The sequence below is a fragment of the Lissotriton helveticus genome, chromosome 11 (assembly GCF_964261635.1).
Source record: "Lissotriton helveticus chromosome 11, aLisHel1.1, whole genome shotgun sequence".
In the NCBI taxonomy this organism is placed as follows: domain Eukaryota; kingdom Metazoa; phylum Chordata; class Amphibia; order Caudata; family Salamandridae; genus Lissotriton; species Lissotriton helveticus.
The window spans coordinates 983,228,413-983,251,822 of NC_136072.1; the positions used below are offsets into that span (position 1 = coordinate 983,228,413).

Sequence of the window (23,410 nt, forward strand, 5' to 3'; positions counted from 1 at the left end):
TACAAAAGGGGATGATGGACAGAGCGTTTGAACAAATCAAACACTCACCCCAAGTCAACTGATCTGGGTTTAATCCATCACCATTCTTTAGTTCACCCAGCCACCCCAGTTCAGACATGGCTATATGCAAATCAGTCTGACCCTGTGCCTCATGGGAACAGTCCAGCCCGAACTGCCAAGCTATGTCTTCCCTGGACCGGAAACAAGCATCCTGGGACCGGTTTCGGATTAATAATCCTCATCAGCCAGGCTATCTTGAATCCAGTGGCCAAGTGAACAAGGGACTCACGTCTGAGCATACCCTGCCACACTTAGGGCGAACAAAGCGATACAAAAGGGGATGATGGACGGAGCGTTTGAACAAATCAAACACTCACCCCCAGTCAACTGATCTGGGTTTAATCCATCACCATTCTTTAGTTCACTCAGCCACCCCAGTTCAGACATGGCTATATGCAAATCAGTCTGACCCTGTGCCTCATGGGAACAGTCCAGCCCGAACTGCCAAGCCAAGTCTTCCCTGGACCGGAAACAAGCATCCTGGGACCGGTTTCGGATTAATAATCCTCATCAGCCAGGCTATCTTGAATCCAGTGGCCAAGTGAACAAGGGAAAAGGGTAAAAGCAAGGAAAAATAGGAAAGGATAGGGAAAAAAAGTAAATAAAAGAAAAGAGAGAGCTAAAAAAAAAGTAGTTATTAAAGTAGCAAAAAGGAGCAAAAGTAGCAAAAAGTTGAAAAAAACACAAAATATAGATGTAGAAAAATAGAGAAATGGATAATGAGTAAAAAAGATCAAAAAAAAGTTCAAACAAACAAAGGATTACAAAGATTAAAGCTGGATAGAAAAAGCATGCCCAGAACCATAGCAATGAATGAAAAACAAGATGGCCGCGCCCATTGCAACCACGTGGGTAAGTTCGCGTGATATTTCCCCCGCGAGCACGCAAAAACGGACGCAAACACGCAATCGCGCCCCGCAAGTAGGAAATGCACAACGCAAGCATGCAACTAGCGCCCGGAAACGGAAATACGCAACACGAACACTGAAAACAAGATGGCCGCGCCCATGTATGACCGCATGGGTAACTTTGCGGTAGCCGCGCTGAAAAAAATCCTGCGAACACGCAAAAATTAAAAAGTCCGCAATCTCGCAAAAGTTCACGGATTTTGCGGACTGTGAGTACGCTTTCGCACTAATTCGTGTACCGCGAAGTCGCAAAATTCACCCATACTTAGAAATTGCAGCTGTGTTCTGAAAGTTGTTTTGTTCATTATCTTCTGGCTTGTTGGTGAAAGCAAGTTCGCTTGTTGCTGCCACAATTTAATCAATTAGGTCTTTCTGGCTAGAACATATTGTTTGGATGCCTGCCGATGTAAGGGTCTCCTTGGTTTTGACTGATTTTGCTAGCAAAATCTGGTCGCAGCGTTTTTTTTAGGTCCTCTACCAAAGATGTTAAAATAGTTGGTATATTAGGAAGTCTGTCGAGAAGAGTAGCACACGTACAAGATCCTTTTCTTTGATTTACTTTGTCTTGGGCCCAATGTATCAGGGTATTTAGTTTACTCATTTTGTTGTCATTACGCATGTTATCCAATAGGTTTACCTGTCTTTCTTGCATTGGTGCATTTAGCAACTTTGCTAAATTGAAGACTTCTGTCATGGTTTAAGCTTGAAAGATTATAGGAAGCATTTTTCTCCCATGTGCCTAGTGGTTGGGTCGTTGTTAAGAGATGCTAGTAAATCTTTATCAGCAATGTTATAGTGGCTTACTACATAATTGCTATTTATGCTTTCCGTTTATTTGTACTGATAATCATTGATTTTACTTGTGCTTCTTGTGCTAACACCATGATCCTTCCCCTTCATGAAAGGAGATAGATCGAAGGCCCTTAGTGATTCAGTTTGAAAACCGTTCATTTTAGATGTTATTTCCAGCAGTGAATCAGTCTGCATTTTAAACAATTGTTAGAAGTGGGCAGAAGGCATGAGGTGTCTGATTATATAGATCATGTTGTCTTTATAAGCTACGTTCTGGATTTCTTGGCTGCTCTATTTTATTTGCCTTTCTTTGTTGGTGTTTTAAATTGGTTTGTTTGTTATACAGTATTTGTACAATGGCAGTAAGTCTAGATGGTCTCGTTGATTTATACCTAGCTTTGTAGCTGTGTTGTTTATAAAGCCTCCGGATGCTCAAAGAATTGAGTCAGAATGTATCCTTTTTCTAATATAGCTTTTGTGGTTTCTGCTGTATAAGACTAGCTCCTACTTCCATGGAGCTTCATTATTTGATGTTTGTGGCTGTTTTTCAGTTTTACATCTCTCTATATTTCAATCTTTTAGTCTTCCCTTTGTTGGTGATCTAGAGGCCCTTGGGCAGGTGCCAACTTTCAAGCAAATGTAGAATAGAATTCCAGAGGTGTTAGGCAACTTATAGCCTGATTAAGGATTTTATTTATTTATTTTTGTGGGGATTGGTCTTCTATTAAGCTAAGGCCAATGTTCCTAAATGGCACTAATTGAATCATGTTTGATAGTAAAAAATAGAGGTGAAAAAAGGTTCTTAGTGCAAATTGTAACTATAAAGCGTCACGCTCTTGCAGCCCCCACCACCTTAATTCACCATTTTAGCTCTGGTGCAGATTTTACCTTCCTGCTTTTGAGTCTTTGAAGCTGAAGGCTGTCTTAGTCTGTTCAATTTAATAGGTGGTGGTTGGTATAGCTGTTTCCCATGCACATCCTTTGTGTGGGATACTAGAGCGGAATGAAGCAGGTTGTGATGAGCTCGTGGTGGTAGCTGTTATCACTATGCTGACTTGATTGTCCTTTAAAGCTTGATCTTTGTCTGTGGCACAGATTTGCCCCCTGAAAAGCAGCTGATTCACAGCTCAGGTATGTTTACAGTCCATGACTTACTGCCTCTCCATGTGCAATCACTAGCAGCGTACCAGAGCTGCGTTCCGCACAGCCCCTGTTCTTCTCGAGTTTCTGGATATAAAGTTGCGAAGCCCAAGCCTCTGTAGACCTCTGTCCCCCAACTCCAACTCCACCCTCACCCCCTCCTTCTTCTCCTGCACTCCTGCAGGAGCAGTCAGCTTCCTGGTCGCTCTGATTGGACACAGTCACCTGGAGTGAGAGAGCTTCAGAGAGTGTTTCAGCCAGTGGGTTCAGAGTGTCTTACTCCTGGTGCTGTTTTCGGTCCAGGTTCCCAGACTAGTATAGTTGAAAGGTGATGGAGAGTGCCTATGAACATAGAAAATTGTCAAAGAAGTATATTCAGGAAACGAGGAATTTTGCAAAGTAATGGTAGTTCCTACAGAGATAGATCTTTTTCTATTGTGGGTGCCACATTGTGGAAATCTTCCCGCTAGTCACAGGCTTCTTAGGGAGATAGGGGCAGATTTACAAGCCCCTTGCGACACTTTTGTGCCGCCGTTGCATCACTTTTGTGATGCAAAATGCAGCCAATTTACAATGTGACGCATCCTGGGAGATGCGTCACGTTGTAAGGCCCTGCGCCACAATATACCTGTGTCGGGTATAATGTATACAAGGTGGGAGTTCCCACGCAGGAAAGCCTCATAAAAGTGACATAGTGAAATCTAGAAGATTTCACTATATCACTTTTAGGACCCCACTGCGTCAAAACCTTAAGCAGGCGTAGAGAGTGATGCAATGTAGTGAGAATAGGCCTCAAAATGCTTTGCTGGAGTTGTATCGTGCTTGCAACACGACTCCAGCAATGTGGGACTTTTGCCCCAAAAGATGCGTCAGAATTTCTAACGCATCTGTCAATCCTTGCGCCATGGTGCGCCGTACTGAAAATACGGCGCATCTATGTTGGCACAAGGGATTCTCAGGGTGGTGCAGGGAAAGTGATGCATCTCTGCAGATGTGTCACTTTCTCATAAATCTGCCCCGTGAGATCAGGGGTCAAGAGATCAGAACTAATCCATCATCCATCAGACTGACTGAGGTAATGCCCTGCTAGGTGCTTATCTTTTATGTGAAAAGAAAGCACTTTAATCACAAAGCACAACATAGTCGAAGTAAAATGCAAGTATAGGATTACAATCTTCTCCCCCCTTTGATAATCTTTTCCCGATCTGGTGATTCTAATAAGTTAGTTCCAGTATGCTCCTGATAGAGGCAGGAACGGTGCGCAGGTGCAGAATACTTCACTTTTACCCCCGTTGGTTAGATGTGCAGCTCATTCTAATAGTCCTTATCCCAGGTATTAAGTCAGAGAAAAGTTTCAGTCTGCTTCTCTGCTCTTCACAGCTCCACCTCACTGCGGGACCTCAGTGGCAGATTCCCTCCAGAATAGGAATCGCTGGACGACATTAACACAGTAGGACTTGCGCAACTGCTTAAAACTTGGCTGTTCCCTCGGATGAAGTGTAGGACAGTCTTCTGATTGGTAAACTTTGGCATTTAGCGAAGTACCTGCAAACCTCAGTGCCAGGATGCCCGTGGGGTGATAGTGTGCTTTATAAAACCGCATTAAATAAATCTGCATTACATCACATTACATTACAACTGCACACCCTCTTAAATGTAGATGCACAACATGTTTTGAGGTGCTGTACTCTTGGCCGAGTGCAGACAGGTGGACAGGAAAGGCAGCTTCAGCCTCTGGGCCGATTCGTCAGCTATGTATCTTTAGCAATCGTGGCCTCCAAGGCAAATCGTGTTCCACTTCAGGGGAAATGTGGCTCCTCTCCAGTGTCAGCGTGAGCTTGTGTATTCACAGTGGTTGCTTGCTGACACAGTGCACATGTGCTTGTAATTTCTTAGCGCAGTTCACAAGAGGAACTGTGTAGAGAGATGGGGAGACCCCTCATGACACACATTGATCCTGCATTCCAGGCTGCGCTTCACCTCCTGTAGAGTCCCTTCTCCTGCAGTGCCGGGCACTCTCTTACTATCCCTTAGCATACACTAAGGCTTTTAGGCACTACGCAAATTTTCAGCTCCTTCAGAAGAAAGTGCAGACTTCAGATGATGTTCCTTCACCTCTGGGAGACGAGCATCAAGCAGAGACCAGCCCTAGCCACACAGCAGTCCTTTGAGTACTCTGGAGAGCATGACCTTCCTTGGTCATGGACAGCATAGAGGTGGAATAAAAAGGGGTTGTTTGGACCCCGATTTAAACTCATTTTCTAGACAGGGATTTTTGATCCGCTAAGATTTAATATCAGTTTGGGTTGGTTCCTTTTGAGTGTCATATTTAGGCTACTTTCCAGACACAGTCTTTGTGCAAAGTGATGGTAGCAATAGAGCTGACTTCAAAAAGAAGTATGCAAAACATGGCCACAATGAAGTGTTAACTCTCTGCACCTGGCTGCCATCACCTTCCTGAAGCAGTAATCACAGACAGGCAAAAGAGAAAGCCCTGCCTAGAAGCTTCCTCGTCTTGAACATGAAACTATGGTTCTACCACTCACCTGATACTGCCATCCCCCAAATGGCAGTAGTCAAAAAGAGCCAATAATCAGTCCTTTGCTAACAACGACCTCATTTAACTTATTACGGTTGCTCTGTTTCCTTCCTCCCCACTTCAGAGTCTGGGTCTCCACTCTTCAGCTACAGGAATGCAGTCAATACACTTCCACTGTCTGGGCGAAGCTGTCCTCATTCTTCATCTTATGACAAACTAAATCAGTGGTATCCAAAATGAATCCCACTCACTCAGACACACACACATTCTTACTACCACCCACGCAACACACACGCATTGCACACACAGACACACACACACGGAATGTCAGCGCAAGGTTCTGTGTTCACTTAACTGTGGAGCTTTATACAAGAGTGGTCAGTATACTGCACTGTCACTGATGCTGAGAAAAAAGATCTGGCTACACTACAAAACACAAAACACAATACACTGTTACCACTGCTTTATGTGATACTCCTGTGGCATGGATTGTAGTCCACTGCCTACTATGATGACATGCTTGGTGTGCCCCTCCAGGCCACAGGGCCACAGTACAGTTCCGGGACCTTGCATTGACAAGGGTAGGCTAGACCTCTGCACACGTTAGATTAGAGTGACACCAGTGCCAAAATAAAAGTCATAAGACCAGTTTCACATACCGTTGGGCGCTCAGCCAGATGGGTACATACCCATTTACCTTGCAAGATACATCCTCGTTGCAATGGTGCCCACAAAAACAGCGGATTTGGACCACTTCTTTGATAAGCAGAAAATGGAAACATATGCAAAATGCCCATCAAGCAATGCCTGTAGAGAGCCCACCCAAGCAAGGCAGTGTCAAAAAACGGCTGACCCAAAACAAGGCAGTGGCAGAATAGAGATAGATAGATAGACTTTGTGTGTATGCGCACACAATAAAGATCTTTCCAGACGGAAAGAATTGTCTGTTATCAGACCTAAAACAAAACCATCCACCTCTCCGAGGTCTCTCCAAATGTGCTGGCGCACGTGCATCATTTTACCATATTTAAAGAAACGTTTCCCTAAGACAATTAGCACAGCAGCGCATATAATCAAGATCTCTGTATGTAAATTAAAAATATCTAATTACACCAACCTTAAACAGTGAACCTGTAAATTACTTCTGCCATTATGGGGCAGAACAACGATGTGACATCTCTAGCCCAGAAACTGGCAGCTTTTTCTTCAGTGCTGTTGATAGGTGAGTAAACAAAGCACTTTGTAATCTATTAGAGCCTATTGATTTGAATAGCAAGGATCACCTCTGGGTGACTTTGAACTTTATGGTGGCCAAACGCAACATAGCCAAAATGTGGAGGGCTGTATTCTCCCCTGCCCTGAGGGAGTGGAAGGAGGATATGGATTGGTGTATGCTGACGGAGCGGGTGGTTTATGAGAGTAGAGGCTGCCCAAACAAAGGGACCAAAATTTGGGGAAAGTCGAATGGATATATAGGGTTGTTAAACATGCCGGTCGATCGACTTTATCCTATGGGATGTTGGAAGAAATTCTATCGGTGTCGGTGAGTTGGAGGTACGTTGACAGTCTAGACACTGATTAAGTTCTCAATATACTGTACCATGATTCTTGATGTCATAAGCAATGTTATGTTTGTTTATTGCGGGGGGCGTGGCTTAGGAGCCTTTCGAGATGGCCGCGACTCACGGGAGCTCCGCCGAGACGTAGAAGTCCGAGCTGCTTCCAGGACTTCATTTCTGTCTTCGGACCCGGAATTTGGTCTTTTCCGACGTCGGACAGGATGCTGCCTGCCCTGCTGCCACGACGGTCGCTTTCTGTAAGCAGTTCCCCTTCATTTTGATGTTTATCGCTGCCGCTCTCCTCAGCAGCGTTGCGGCCGCCATTTTGTTTTTCGGCGCGTCCGCGTTTTTCCCGCTTTTGATGCTTATTCCTCACAACTCCTCAGCGGACCCTCTACTTTTCGGCCATAAGGTTGGTTTCTTCCTCTCTTTACCTCGCCTTTGCCATTTTTGATTATTGCTGGCATTCATGGGTGTTTTCTGAGACAGACTCTGCACACTTTCTTTTTACCTTCACCAGTTGGTTATCTTTGGCGCACAGATTTATATCGATTACGCAGTGGTTTTCCTCTCACTTTGATAATGGCTACGGCACGTACTAATCGCAATGGGTCTTCTCGGCTAAAGGAAACAACTTTGGAGGACTTTAATCCTTTTAATGTCTTACAAGACTCTCCAGAGGATTCCCTCACAGACTCTGTTAATTCTAAGGGGTCTGCTTCTTCGGTGTCCCGCTTGACCACTAAGCAAAACACTAAAGCGCCCCTTACTGTACCTAATTCCTCCACTTTATCAGGCAAACGAGTCAAGGTGAATCCTCCTTCTCCTCCTCCTGCATCATCCTCTTTGGCTTCCTCAGACCTCATTCTTGAAGAACTACGTGCCCTCAAGCCTCACATGGAGGAAACTAATCTGCGTTTGCTTAACCTAGAGTCCAACTGGTCTGTCACTGAACAGAAAGTTGGAGTGTTGGAAAATCGTGTTGAGCTTATTCAAGGCCTTACAGACCAGATTTCACCCATGTCTAAAGAGATTACATTACTTAAACAACAGGTTGAACAGTTAGAAAACCGTAATAGGCGTAACAACCTACGCATTTATGGCCTAGTAGAGGGTTTGGAGGGCCCCACACCGATTTCCTTTTTTCAATACTTTTTGCCAACACTTCTTGGCCTACCTGATTCTCCCGTTCTGAATATTCAGCGAGCACACCGTCTTGGTCCAAGTACATTGTCTTCAGCCTCCTCTCCTAAACCTAGGGGAGTTATTTTGTACTTTCTTGAATATACTGATCTACTCCGTGTGTTGCAAGCTGCTAAACAACGAGGGAAAATCATCTGGAATGGCTCTACTCTATTTTTTGCTCAAGATTACGCTAAGGCTACAGCGGATCGGCGTAAGAAATTCCTGGATATGAGGCCGGCGTTGCGCAGTTTGAATGCGAGATACGGTTTATTCCATCCTTGCCTTTTCAAAGTGACATATAACAATAAAACTACCACTTACGAAGACCCTGCTCTTCTGCAACGGTTCCTGAATAGCTGCCGAGTGGATTCAATGGACATTCCTCTACCATGAAGTCTGATACCTATTTAACATGATTTTTCTTCAACATTTTTTCATCTTCTTCGCTCCCCTTTTGTCTCTTGTAATGTCTCCTTATTTTGGTGATTTTTGTCTTTCATTTTTGTTGATATTTATTGTCTGACGTAATTCTTCACCTTTCTGGAGGTTGTAGCTCTGATTGTGTTTCTTTTCTAAGTTTCGTTGTAAGTTTTCCCTTGTTCCTCAAGTTTTTTCCCTCCTTTTTCTCTCCCCTTCTAGGTGGTTTCGTATATGGTCCCAAATTGTTTTTTCACCTATGGCGTTGTTCCTGAGGTTGTTTCCTTCTCTGTCGTCTCGTCGTGGAGTTTTCCCGTTCTTCGCTCCATCTCCCTCATGTGGCTTCACCATCCCTATTTTTTCTATTTCCCAGTGGTATGTTTTTCATATAACGTTTTTCTCTTATTTTTCTTCTGTACCCTTCCTTTTCCTTTAATCGCTTTTTTCCCCTTTCGCTCTCTTTTCCCTTTTTTCTCTTTCTTCTCTCTTTTTCTTTTATCTTTTTCACTCTTTTCCTTTTTCTTCTGTTTCCATCCTCTTCTTTTCTGTACTAAGTTTCTTCCTTCATTGTCCTTCACTTTTCTGATCTATACTCCTTTGTCTTTTGCTAATTTTGCTACCTTGCGGTTAAGTTGTAAGTTATGCTGGTTACTCATGCTCATGTTGCTAAATATTGTGTTATTCAATTTTGCTGATAAGTTTCAATGTCTATTAATGTAATCTCATGGAATGTCAAAGGTTTGGGGTCCCCAATTAAGAGACAACGGGTTCTTTCGCATTTAGCACATTTGAAGGCTGATATAGCTTTATTGCAGGAGATTCATATTAAAGATGTTGAAATTTCTAAATTACGCCGGAACTGGGTAGGTCATGTTTATGCCTCCCCAGGTTCGGAGAAGCGTAACGGGGTCGCAATTTTATGTCATAAACGTCTAAACATTCAACTTCTTTCCCAAGATACTGATATGGAGGGTAGATGGGTGGTGGTTTCGTTATTGGTCAATAAAATTCCTTTAACCGTTTTCAACTTATATGCCCCCACTGTTCCTGATAAATTGTTTTGGCCCTCCATCCTTCAATCCTCTATGAATTATAATGATGACTACTTTATTCTTGGAGGAGATTGTAATATGGTTGTAGACCCATTTCTTGATAGGAAGTCCACGTCTCGTTTCTCCCCTTCTCAGGTTCATACTCAATTCACATCCACTATTTCCCAAAGGTCCCTTGTTGATTCCTGGAGACTTTCCAATCCCACCTTACTAGAGTATACATATTTCTCACCTGTCCACTCCTCCCAATCACGTATTGATTATCTCTTTATTTCTAAGAATCTCACTCAACATATCACTCATTCTGACATTGGGTCTATCCTAATTTCCGACCATGCCCCTGTCTCATTAGGTCTTGATTTACTCCCTCCAGTTAAAGGAACTCGAAGATGGCGTTTTAATAATGCCCTCCTTTTAGCTACATCCTTTACTTCTTCTTTCCTTGACTTTGCACCACGCTTTTTTGCAGAGAATGAAACACCACACTCTTCTCCTCAATTAATTTGGGACACCTTTAAAGCTGCTTCTAGGGATTTTATTATTTCTTATGTTGCCAAGAAACGTCGCCTTGCACACCAATCTTTATCTTCTTTAACCTCTCAGATTAAACAATTGGAACTTTCTTATCATTCCACCAAATCTCAATCAGTCCTTACCCAACTCATTAAAGCTAAACTTTCCTTTAATAAATTAACTACCAACTCAGCCAACTTGTTTTTACTTAAGTCTAGCGCTAAATGTTACTCTGCCCAAAACAAGGCTGGGAATATTCTTGCCAACTACCTTAAAATAAAAAAAAAGCGAACGAAGATCGATTCGATTGTTTCTTCCTCTAATACTGTACTTCATAAGGATGAGGACATTTTAAATGAATTCTCTGCTTTTTACCAAAATCTTTATACTCCAGAATCTCCTCCTGTACCCTCCGATATTGATAACTACTTATCCTCTATTCCTCGTCCTCAACTGACCGATGTTGATTTTTCCTCTTTAGATAAGGATATCCTTCCCAAAGATATTTTGGATGCCATTCATGTCCTCAAAAAAGGTAAAGCACCGGGTCCCGATGGGTTCTCTATAGAATTTTATTCTCATTTTTCTTCTTTTCTTGTTCCCAAACTCCACCATTTATTCAGCTTTTTTATATACTCTCAGAAATCTGAAGGTACCTTCCAAGAAGCTCTCATTTGTCTCCTTCCTAAGGATAACAAGGATCATACTCTCTGTAAAAATGATAGGCCTATTTCATTAATTAATTTAGATTACAAAATATTTGCTAAGATTTTAGCTCTTCGTTTAGATAAAATTCTTCCACTCCTGATAGGTTCGGAACAATGTGGCTTCATCAAGGGACGCCTTCTCTCGGATAATACCCGTCTTTTCTTTAACGTTCTTAGTACGTCCCCCACTTTCAAACACTCCTTAGCTGCAATTGCATTGAATGCAGAGAAAGCTTTCGATAGAGTCAATTGGTCCTTTATGCTTTCTACTCTCTCTTGGTTTGGGTTTGGCCCTAAATTCATATCTTACATCTCCCTACTATATTCCTTTCCTAGGTCTTTTATTTTTGCTAACGGTCTTGTATCTTCTTCTTTCCCCCTTTTCCGTGGTGTTCGTCAAGGTTGTCCTCTTTCTCCTTTACTTTTTATCCTTGCTTTAGAACCGTTTTTGTCAAAAATTAGATTAAATAGTGATATTTCTGGATTTCCATATGGAGACACACAATTAAAGCTATCTGCTTATGCAGACGATATTCTTCTGTTTATATCTCACCCTCACACATCTATCCCGGCTTTTTTATCCGAAGTCTCTTCTTATGCATCAGTCTCTGGTTATAAACTTAATGTTGACAAATGTGAAATTCTCCCTCTTAATAAATATTGTTTCCATGCTGATTTTTTTACTTTCGTCCTTCCATTGGAGTCCCAATAAAATCAAATATTTAGGTCTTGAATTTACCCCATCTATTAAAGATACAGTGGCTTTAAACATTAAAAACTTAATTGATAATCTAACAGCCTCCACGACTAGATGGCATCCCTTATTTTTATCCTGGTGGGGCAGATTAGACTCTATTAAAATGATGTTGGTTCCGGTAATTTTATTTTTTCTTTCTAACCTTCCTGTTAACCTTCCTAAGTCCTGTTTCAAAACCATTTATTCTGTCCTTTCAAAATTTCTATGGCAACATAAAAAAGCTAGGATATCTTTTACCAAACTTAAACGTCCCAAGTTTCTAGGTGGAGTTAACTTTCCGGATTTCGCGTCCTACCACTCTTCATTTTTTCTTTCTCATTCAACTCCTTTTTTATTAGACGCGGTATCAGGTTTTTCCTCACCTCCGATATGGGTCACACTTGAATCCTCCTTCTTCCATCCTTTTACCTTCAAAGAATTTATTTCTCTTTCTCGCGTTCCATCTAAGATGTCTCTTCCTATTCTTAAACTTGCTAGGAAACTCTTCTTACCCTTTTTCCTCACTGGTCTTGACGATCGAGCTCAATTTTTATCTTCGCCCATATGGTATAACCCTTCTGTTAAAATTCATAACAGAACGTTCTTCTGGAAAGATTGGTATTCTCGTGGTCTTTTTTGGGTTCATCAATTCTTTCATGATGGCCTTTGCCTTCCTTTCTCGTCCCTTCAATCTCTTTTTGCTCTTCCTTCTTCCTTTCTTAATAAGTATCATTTGTTGCGCGTGGCTCTCCAAACGTCTTATAACTCTTCTCCTACTTCTTCTTCTCCTCCTGTATCCTCCTCTCTTACTCGCCCGTTCCTTTTGTCTTCCCCTTCGGCTTCGCAAATTTATAAAAAAATACATGACTTTCCTCTTGATAGAGATAAATCCAAGACGGAACTTGATTGGGAATCTGATTTGGCTGATACTTTTTCTATTTCGTTATGGCATGACATTTGGAATAAAATAAGAAGATCTTCTAGAGCAGCTAATACTACTCAGACCTTATTTTTTATTTACAACAGACTCTTGATCACTCCTGCCCGATTACACACTATGGACTCATCTCTCCCCTCCACGTGTTGGTCCTGCTCCTATCCTTGTGCTGATCTCAAACATATGCTTTTCACTTGCCCACTTATTCATCTCTTTTGGTCTAAAGTATGGCAACAAATTAATTCCATTTTTTCTACACATTTTCCCTATTCGATCACTCACATTTTTCTAGGTAGCTTGTCTGAGGTTTGGTCCTCTTTGCCCATTAATACTTCTATTATTGACCTGCTCTTGGCAGTGGCTTTTCAACAGATCACTAAATCCTGGAAGGATACATCAAACGTCTCTTTTCAAGCGTGGTGGTATGGTGTTTGCTACAACCACAGATTGGATAGAGCTTATGTCTCCCCCCTATCTCTTGCTATTAAACGTGACCTCTTATGGATACCAATTACTAATTTTCTTGATGTTTCTGCTTCTTCCCGTTCCTTGCATAATCCTGCTGTTGAGGAAGTCCCTAAACCACCATGATGTAGTTAGTGTTTCTATAGTAATATTTAATTGTATTATATAAGCATTTTCTCATTGTTTACAGTTAAAGAATTTTATTTAGCAACGTTTATCTCTTTAGATATATTTTAGGCATCTTGCATAATGAACTGTTATTGTTTTCCTGCCCCATCCCTTTTCTTTCTTTACCTTTTTCTTCTTTTTGTCTTTCATACCTCTATTTTTCTTTCTTTTCCCTTCCTTTTCCCCTTCTATATCTTGTGCTTTATAATTATATATTGGATTGCTGTTTATTTTGTATTTTGATTATAATGTATGTTTTCTGGTTGCAATCTTTTCTTGAAATAAACTTCCTTTTAAACTAAAAAAATGTTGTTTATTGCAATCATTTCCTTTATAAAGTTTTTTTTTAAAACATGTATCATAGATGAGCTCATGTTTTGGTTCCTTGACTTCGTGGCACAACCAGATGGATGATGTATGTTGTAGTCTATGTTTTCTCCTCATGCACTCATCTGATTATACACCTGATTGTGATGCTTTGCTTTATTATGGAAAACACAGGACTCACAATTCGGTCTCAGTGAGGCATGGATGGATTTTCAGCTTTGCTTTTCAATTATAGGTATGATAAACATGCATGCTTTGGAATAGAGAGCTCTGGCACTAAAACATACAATAATTAGCCCCCGCCTACAACAAACAATAAATAAAAGGCATATCAGGGATGTAAACTACTTTCTAAGAGGTATCCGCGATGTGATTGGCTGATGGACAATCCTGTCAGCAATTTCTTAAAACCAGCTGAATCTCAGTAGCCAATGGCTGGCTGGGGCTGTCCAAAAGCAACTTTGTATGTATATATGTATGTATGCGTGCGTGTATGATGGCACAAGGTCTCGCCATTCAGCTAAAGGGATAAGTAGGATCGGTCTGAAAAGGCCTGGGACCATTCCACCCAGCCTTTTAAAGGTCTGAGCACTACTTGGCATTGCCTGTTTGGAAAAGGACTCAGAACTTCAGTTACAGCCCGTGGATAATAAAACAGATATTATACTGTGCTTGAGTACCACATGAATGGCAAATATTTAAGGCAAACATGTTGGCACTAATTATCTTGCTTGTTTTGAGGCAAAGGGATGTCCAGGCTGTATCTCTTATCGCAAGCGTGATGTGATACAAAGGAGACAGGGACTGTGAAGTCCCAGAAGTCTGTTCTGTGGCACAAGAAGTAAATGCGCCCAAGAAATGTATTGACAATTAATTTGCAACATTGATTGAAGCAATCAATGTTTCTTGTTTCAGATTGCTGCTGTGCTTCTTTTTGGAGGATGGCTGCTCCTGATATTTGGAGCCGTTCTTATTTTATCCTGGACATTTATACCAGAGGGTCTCTGCCAGAGAAGAGTCTGTACACCAGCAAGATATGCGCAAACTGCAGCAGGTAATAGTGTTTTTTTCCACTCACTGAGTAGCATTTGATGTATATTTCTGTGCTTTTTACAATTATCTGGGAAACCATACTTTCATGATTGAAGGTAAGACGGTCAACTGGATAGGAGCTGAAGTGATAGCCTTAAGAGCGCATTGTTAAGGTACATACCACTTGTTATGCAATCAGGGCCGGTGATTGCAAATTATTGCCCTAAAATTCTCTGTTGCTATGAAAAAAGGAGAACCCAAGGGGCAAACTGTAATTTTGCTTCACAAACCAGTGTACAGGAGGTGCATGCTGTGCACTTTCACCGTTTATAGGGGTGGTGGTGATGCAATAGTCACCTATTTTAACCTGTTTTTTTACTTTAAGCTTAGGGGCATATTTACTAATCGTTCATGCTTCTCAGGGCAGCAAGCAAAGTTGCTGGGCTGTGTTGTGTGGAAGAGAGAGAGCAGGTATGTTTACGAAGATATGGAGCATTCCTGCTCTCTCCTTGCACTGGAGCACGATGTGCAGCCTAGCATCAGCGCAGGCAACCTAGCACCTTAGGCAGGATAATTTGACACATTTCTGAACAAAAACAATCCCTAAAGCATTCGCCTATCTCTATGCATGCTGCAGAATGGAAGGAGGAAATGAGGCATAATAAGGATATTTCACATCATTACACCTCACTGGGTAAGGCGTAGCACTTTGAAGCATTCCCAGGTTTTCTAGCTTTGGTAAATCTGGGAATGCCTCAAAATCCATGGGAGGATGCATGGGAACGCCCATGCTCCACCCATGGAACGCCTCCCTGCTTGAAATGGAATGTAACCCATGTGTTACATTTCTTTACAAAGCCACACAAGGCAATGCAAATTGCCCCTTGCATGGCTTTGTAAATGTTACTGAAGCCATTGTGTTGTCCTTGCATCACCTTTCACAACTCAAGGATAACATATAGGCTTAGTAAATCTAGGGATTAGTTCTTCGATTTTATTGCTGAGCCAATAAGAACGCCTCGATTTGACTCACTGAGGATCAACCAATTTCTGTTCATCTATTCTTAATTGTTGGAAAAAGTATCCTTCTGATCTTGTGCTGAGATCTAATTGGCTTCAACCAGGAAGTGTTGGTAGCCTTCTTGGGACTTAATCTCAGCCGAGTCGCAAACAAAAAGAGATAAAAAAGAGAAGGGAGCAGGGTAGGAATACCCTGACCCATTAGCCGTGGTGCTGGGGTTTCCCCCCAGGCAAAAAGAATTTTAACAAAAATCACGGTAAAACGCAACAAATTCACAAATCCGTGGCAAACATTTTAAAAATACAAACACCTAACATCTTATATTCCAAACCCAACAGAAGATTCTGTTGTTTGATTGAAATTGTCAGTTAATTGTGTCAGTGATGGTGTTACAAGTACGCAGTCCAGACAAATGTAATTTAGGAGTGCAAATGCACCGGAACATGCTTTCTTTCTAACAAGCTTAGACAGTGACAGGCCGCAGGTATATGCAAAATTAGGTCTCACACTCGAGGGCACTAACCAAATAGACGCTGATGATACAAAACAACACAGCGGTTGAAATCAGCTATTATAAAGCGCCTGCCTCCCACATCTCCTCGAGCTAATATATTATAACTGCGAGGAAGCAGCGCCCGGCATCTTATCTGCCAAACGTAACAGGGTAAAAGCAAGCAAAGTGCCAAGCATGAAAATCTGCAAAGTGCAACAGCGGGGGGACCAGCTTTAGAGGTGTGAGGGCAGGAACATCTTTTTGCTGAGCTGAGGTAGAATACTAGGAGCGGTGACTTACCATAAGGTGTAGGGGACTCAAGGAGGAGGGCATGCAGAAGGATATGACATATATTACCCAAGAATGCAGCACTACAAGGCTAGATATGCATGTTTGCAGACACTCTTTCGACAGACAGACAGACAGATATTGTGACAACAAGGCACATTCCTACTCTTGACCACATGGCAATTAGAGGGTTAGGGGGTGGAGACTGTAAAAATCAGGTGTCCAACTTGTATTAACTGCAAAAAGAACTATTGATGGACAGAATGCAGAACAATGTCTTACATTCACCCTAGTCCAGAGATCTGGGCCTAAATCCATTGTTTTTTTGCTCACCATGTCATTCCAGTTTGGACCCAGCCGTATGCAAATCAGTCTTGACCCTGCGCCCAATGGGAACAGTCCAGCCCGAACTGCCAAGCCAGGTCCTCCCTGGACTGGAAACAAGCATCCTAGGACCGGTTTCGGGGTTTCACCTCTCTTCAGCCAGGATAGCTTGAGTCCAGTGGCATGGAGAGCATGGGACTCACGTCTGAGCATACTCATCCCACTCGGAGTGACAAATACAAAAATAACTATTGATGGACAGAATGCAGAACAATGTTATACATTCACCCCAGTACAGAGATATGGGCCTAAATCCATCGTTTTTTTGCTCACCATGCCATTCCAGTTTGGACCCAGCTGTATGCAAATCAGTCTTGACCTTGCGCCCAATGGGAACAGTCCAGCCCGAACTGCCAAGCCAGGTCCTTCCTGGACTGGCATCAAGCATCCTAGGACCGGTTTCGGGGTTTCACCCCTCTTCAGTCAGGATAGCTTGAGTCCAGTGGCATGGAGAGCACGGGACTCAAGTCTGAGCATACCCATCCCACTCGGGGTGACAAATGCAAAAATAACTATTGATGGACAGAATGCAGAACAATGTCATACATTCACCCCAGTCCAGAGATCTGGGCCTAAACCCATTGTTTTTTTGCTCACCATGCCATTCCACTTTGGACCCAGCCGTATGCAAATCAGTCTTGACCCTGCGCCCAATGGGAACAGTCCAGCACGAACTGCCAAGCCAGGTCCTCCCTGGACTGGAAACAAGCATCCTGGGACCGGTTTCGGGGTTTCACCCCTCTTCAGCCAGGATAGCTTGAGTCCAGTGGCATGGAGAGCACGGACTCACGTCTAAGCATACCCGTCCCACTCGGGGTGACAAATGCAAAATGAACTATTGATGGACAGAATGCAGAACAATGTCATACATTCACCCCAGTCCAGAGATCTGGGCCTAAATCCATTGTTTTTTGCTCACCATGCCATTCCAGTTTGAATCCTGCCGTATGCAAATCAGTCTTGACCCTGCGGCCAATGGGAACAGTCCAGCCCGAACTGCCAAGCCAGGTCCTCCCTGGACTGGAAACAAGCATCCTAGGACCGGTTTCGGGGTTTCACCCTTCTTCAGCCAGGATAGCTTGAGTCCAGTGGCATGGAGAACACGGGACTCGCGTCTGAGCATACCCGTCCCACTCGGGGTGACAAATGCAAAATGAACTATTGATGGACAGAATGCAGAACAATGTTATACATTCACCCCAGTACAGAGATCTGGGCCTAAATCCATCGTTTTTTTGCTCACCATGCCATTCCAGTTTGGACCCAGATAGCCAGAAACCAGTCCTAGGATGCTTGATTCCGGTCCAGGGAAGACATGGCTTGGCAGTTCGGTCTGGACTGTTCCCATGAGGCACAGGGTCAAGACTGATTTGCATATGGCCATGTCTGAACTGGGGTGGCTTGGTGAGCAAAACAACAATGGATTAAACCCAGATCTGTGACTGGGGGTGAATGTTTTGCCATTGTGCAACATTCCGTCCATCATCTTGTGTGTTCAACTTGTATTAACAGCAACGTGCAGACAATTTGGAGATTCTAAGCGACACTGAGTTTGCCTTTTCTGGACGCACGGAGATGTTCCTGTGTGGTCAGTATTTCATTTACAAACTCTGTTGGCTAGGTTGTTTTAGAACATGTATTACTAAGCATGTGGTGTGTATTTCAGAATGGTTATCCACTTTCAGAGTTGCTGCATCCAATGACTGTGAAACTTTGTGATGCAATAACTAAACATAGTCTGCAATGGCTACTTAAACGTATTGCACTACTTATAAAAATTGTATAGGGATCCCTGTAATGGCTTAGCACGAAGCCAGTGTAAGTACAAATACATCGTGTGCTGTTACCTGACCCACAGCCCCTGTTATTGCGTTGCAAGCACGTTGCCGAAATGGCAGCTTCCTTTTGGCGATGCCTGCTTGGAAACACGTGCATCTCAAGAGAGCGTTACTGTGCTGTCTCTGAGCTTCTGTGCCTCACTTACCTTAGAGCATCAGGCACAGCCAACAAGTGAGGCCGGTTGTACAACACAAAATTGTGCTGCAGATCGCTTCTGGGTACCTTCATTGACAGGTGGCCGATCTAGTTATTTTTTTTAGTCTGTGATACTCGCTTTCTGCATGTCCCTACTAGCTTCTTGGTTTGGCAGATAAGTGACTAGAGCACGTGTTTATAACATGAACAAATTCGGGGGCAAATTATCAAGAACGGTATTAAAATTATCGCCCCTAAAGCTAAAGCGGCGATAGCAGGCTTGATAATATGCCCTGGAGAATTCCCATAGAAGCCCAGAACATGGGCTTCTATGGGAGTTCACCAGGGCATATTATCAAGCTCATTATCGCAGCTTTAGCAACAGTTTCCTGCCACTAAAGCGGCAATAATTTTAACGCGTTTCTTGATATTATGCCCCTCAGCCACTCTTCCACATTCAGAGACAGCGCTTCACTCACCATAACCAACAGGGCCCGAGTTTTCTTGTGCCCCCTTTTAACATCCGGTGACCGGGATTATCCATTCCTCCTTAACCCCTTCCATGCTCATGACGAGCTCAGCTCGTAATGCAGTACACTGCTTGTGTGCTCATGATGAGCTGAGCTCGTCATGAACAATGGGAAACATGGATCTGCAGCACAGAGGATGAATTGCTGTAGCATTGATAGTGTTAAAACCACTCCCTTGAAACAGGTATTCAGATGAATCTGATTAATGCCAGTAGTCCTAGCTCATTAGCACGATACAATGTTGCTGACTTACAACCAAGGAGCACAGTACACCCATGAAGGCTGAAACTCGCCCAGGCCCCCCTCAAGAGCATGGCTCACCCCCAGAGGAGGCAGAAAACGAATGGCACATCCCCTGTCTCCTCTGGAAGGCTTACTTTGAAACCATTTATAACATATGAAAGCAAATGAAATGTTATATATGAATGGTGCATAATAAATTAGCTCCAATGCCAGTGGTGGACAAATGTAACAGGGACATTATAATCAGGGCAATAGAATTATGGTATTGTGCAGCTTAATAATCCAATATCTGTTGCATATTTTGCAGATTTAAAAAAAGAAATGTTTATAGCTCAGATGATTCCAAATTTGTAAAAAATGCAGCGACTCATGTTGGTAAGCAGTGAAAGGCCTTTTTCAAAGCTGAACTGATCACCTTTCTGGTGTGTTAAGCTATATTCGTGTGTGAAATGGGTACTAATGAGGGAAAGCAATACCCATACAGTGTACTAAGTTTAAAGAGGATGAAACAATAATGTAATATTATTACACAATGCCTAATTTGCTTTTTCCTGCCGCATAATTTACGAAATCCTGCTGCATACTTCCAGTGGCCCTGGTTATAGTTAGAAAATAGAATTACCTTAAAAAAAATAAAAATAAACTTTAGAAATTCACTGACAAAATCAAAGGTTACAGGGACGTTATAGTTAGATAATAGAATTAAAAAAAAACTTAGAAATTCACTGAAATACCCAAAGGTTACAGGGACCCTATAATTAGGCTCAGATTTCACTCATACACAACCAGTGAAATTCAGCAGTTATAGTTACCTAAGCTAACTATAACTTGTGCTGCCGCAATACACTGCTTATTGCCCCACATATTACATGACTCATGACATGGTCAGTTACATCACTGATGACATAATCCAGTGAGTGTAAGTATTTTCTAAGAGTTTATGATTGTTAAACATATATACTAACCTACTACAAAAGTTAAATTAGTATAGGACGTGTACCTCTAATGAGAGATAATACTTCTAACATATATTATGTAAGTGGCTGTAAGACTGTATATGTATCCATGTGTGAGTGGGTGTCTGAGTGTCTGTATGGGTGTGTGAGTAAGTGTGTGAGCAGCTGTATGGGTGAATGAGTGACTGTATGAGTGACTGAGTGGCTGTAAGGGTGAGTGGGTGTGTAAGTGATTGTATGGGTGAGTGGCTGTGTGAGTGGTTGCATGGATGAGTGAGTGGGTGTGTAAGTCAGTGGTTCCCAAACTTTTTTGACCCGTCCCTTGACCTAATTGGCAGTTGGCCGTGGCTCCCCACCATTTTTTTACCGGCGCACCAGGGTGCCACGGAGAACACTTTGGGAACCACTGGTCTACATGAAGAATCAAGCCTAGACGTGATGAAGGATTCAGAGAGTAGCCATCACCATCATAAAACTTTATTTGCAATCACAAAGATCTTATAAAGTACATCGCAATGCATACAACACCATCATAGAGTAGCAAGTCGTCATGTACGGAAGGAAGATAGCATTTCTTGGGCGTGCCAAATACAACATCCATGATCTTGGGGTACTCGAGTTGCATGCACTGGGCAAGTCGAGACGCTGCTTCAGATCTGCAGCTGGAGCTCAACCTGATCGGGGCGAGGCAGCTCTCCCAGGCCAGCAGTGATCACACTGCACATGAAACGAACTTGAAAAGTCTAAGCCCCTCCATCACCGACTGCCGCATCCTCTCAAAGACTGCTGCTGGCACAGCAAAATGACAAGTTGGCATTTCCCAAGGGTGCTTCCTTCCACGTGACGCGCAGGGTAATACTGGTGGCCTTAATTAGCAATGCTAATGTAGAAACATTTGTGTGCGATTTTATAACAATGAACAGATCGGGGTCCCCAAAGCTCTCAAAATCACTTGCATTCCCTTTTAAGAAGCCAAAACCATCTTGGAGAATGCTCATCATATTGAAAATAATCTGTGCACTGTACTACATGGTCACATAGATCACTTGTCTCATTTACAGGCAGAAATTCCACTTTTTTTTTCTCTGTCAACACGTCTAACCTAATTTTGCCATGTCTCTAGACATCTCTTTGTATATCCAAGTCAGTCCTCCAACTCTCTCCGTCAATTATGTTTTTATTTTGCCCCTTCCTCACCTGTGACCCATACTGTAGTATCTCTAATTATGTTTACTTTAGCACCTATAAATCTAACTATAACTTTGAACCTCTACTCCATTCAAACTATAGGGTCTCCATGTGTACATATTTATACCGCCAATATTGCTACCCCTACTAGGACTCCATCACCTATCTAGTACCCTAGCTAGAGGGTATCAGCTCTAACCCCATGTATACTTTAACAAGCACCGAAAATGCAAACGTCTCGCCTTTAGTTAAGTGAATGCCATTTGCGTTGCTAATTATAAGGTCCCAAAGGCGAGACCTATTGGCTATGCCAATGCTTGTTTTTACATGTTACGAAAGACAGAATCTTGAGTCTCTGAGAGTGAACAAATAGTGTTTGATAAACTCCATTCAGGCACCAACAAACTGACCCACTGAATCAGACGTATGCAGAGGCATCAGTGTTGCAGTGTAAATTAAACACCTGACTGCACAATGCTCCATCACCCCACCTCCCCATGCAGCCTGTCGATAATCGCTTATAATAGAGAATGCAGTGGCAGGTTTCTAGAATAGATCAAGTCCTAAACAACTACACCAAAGTTCTAATTCATACAATCCTTCTGATTGGAGTTTTCAACCTGAGGGAGATATACATACAAGCACCAAAGGTAGGCTTCATGTAAATAGTTAACACCTCAGCCTAGAAAAGGTTCCCCGCTATGTGTCACATTCACTTGTGATCTTAAAACATCAAGCCTGTAGGTCAAATATTCACGCTCGGCTGGAAGGAGAAGAATTTGATGAGAGTTCCAGGCTTCCCACCCACTCTCCAAAAATGGGTTATAGCTCAGCTATGCTTTTCAAAGAGACGAGCGTGGAAAAAGGGAAATAGTTATCAGCATAACTCGGTTTACTCACAGGGTCTTCAAACACAAGGCATCCTGAATCTCGGAAACATATTAAGAAAGAGGTAACTAAATGGCAATTACAGATAAAGAGGGGTTATATGTGTATTATGAAAAGACATGACTCTAAGGCGGATATAGCTTTGATGAGCACTTAAGACAACTTTGAACTGGAAGAAGACACCATGACGCTGAGGAGAGATAGTATTGCAGCACAAAGCAATCAGCTGGAATACCAGGCCAACATATAAATAAATAAAGAACATAGAATTTCTAACTCAGTGACTTACTGGAATCAAAAGGGAGGTAAAAGAACAAAGTGAAGGCACGAAGAGCCAGCTGATGAACGAAATGGTAAGAGCAGAACCATACAACTTGTAAATTGTTGCCAAGCACCTACCTGTATGGCTGAAGGGCTTAAAATGTCTGCCGGTCAGGTCAGTCCATGGAAGTTATTATCTGCATTTCCGAAGTGTGCCTCGTTTAACTCTACTCTTCTCTGAGGCCGGAGATGTTTCTTTCTGGCCCAGCCCCCTTGGGGGTCTGATTAAAGAGGCGCCCTTGATCTGGGGAGTGATCAATCATCTGGGCTCATTAGCTGTTATCACAGAGCCCCCGCTCTGGCCGGCCTTATCTGCAAAGACAATGGGAGTCCAGTAATGAGCAGCTCATCACTGGGACAGCAGGACCAGGTAAGGTGCTGGGGCTGATGAGCCCAGCCCTTAATGGAGCTATTCAGATGCAGAGGGCGAGGGTTGGGATCAATTGACCAGGCAGCACAAAGGAGGGGGAGGAATTGTGGCTGCAGTTTCCACGACCCACATCCTGCAAAGCGGCGTGGCGCCCCTGGCTTCTCATCACGGCACGCCAGGGTGCCGCGACGCACACTTTGGGAACCACTGGTGTAAG

The 23,410-nt window shown here is 42.8% G+C and overlaps 1 protein-coding gene across 1 annotated transcript in view; it reads left to right on the forward strand.

Moving 5' to 3' along the window:
• The window catches only part of LHFPL7 (LHFPL tetraspan subfamily member 7), a 199,684-nt gene that overhangs the window by 127,049 nt on the left and 49,225 nt on the right, over positions 1-23,410 (forward strand). The window contains exon 4 of the mRNA XM_078666080.1: positions 14,421-14,559. Coding sequence (XP_078522206.1) covers positions 14,421-14,559 — 139 coding nt within the window. The remainder of the gene's footprint in view (positions 1-14,420; positions 14,560-23,410) is intronic.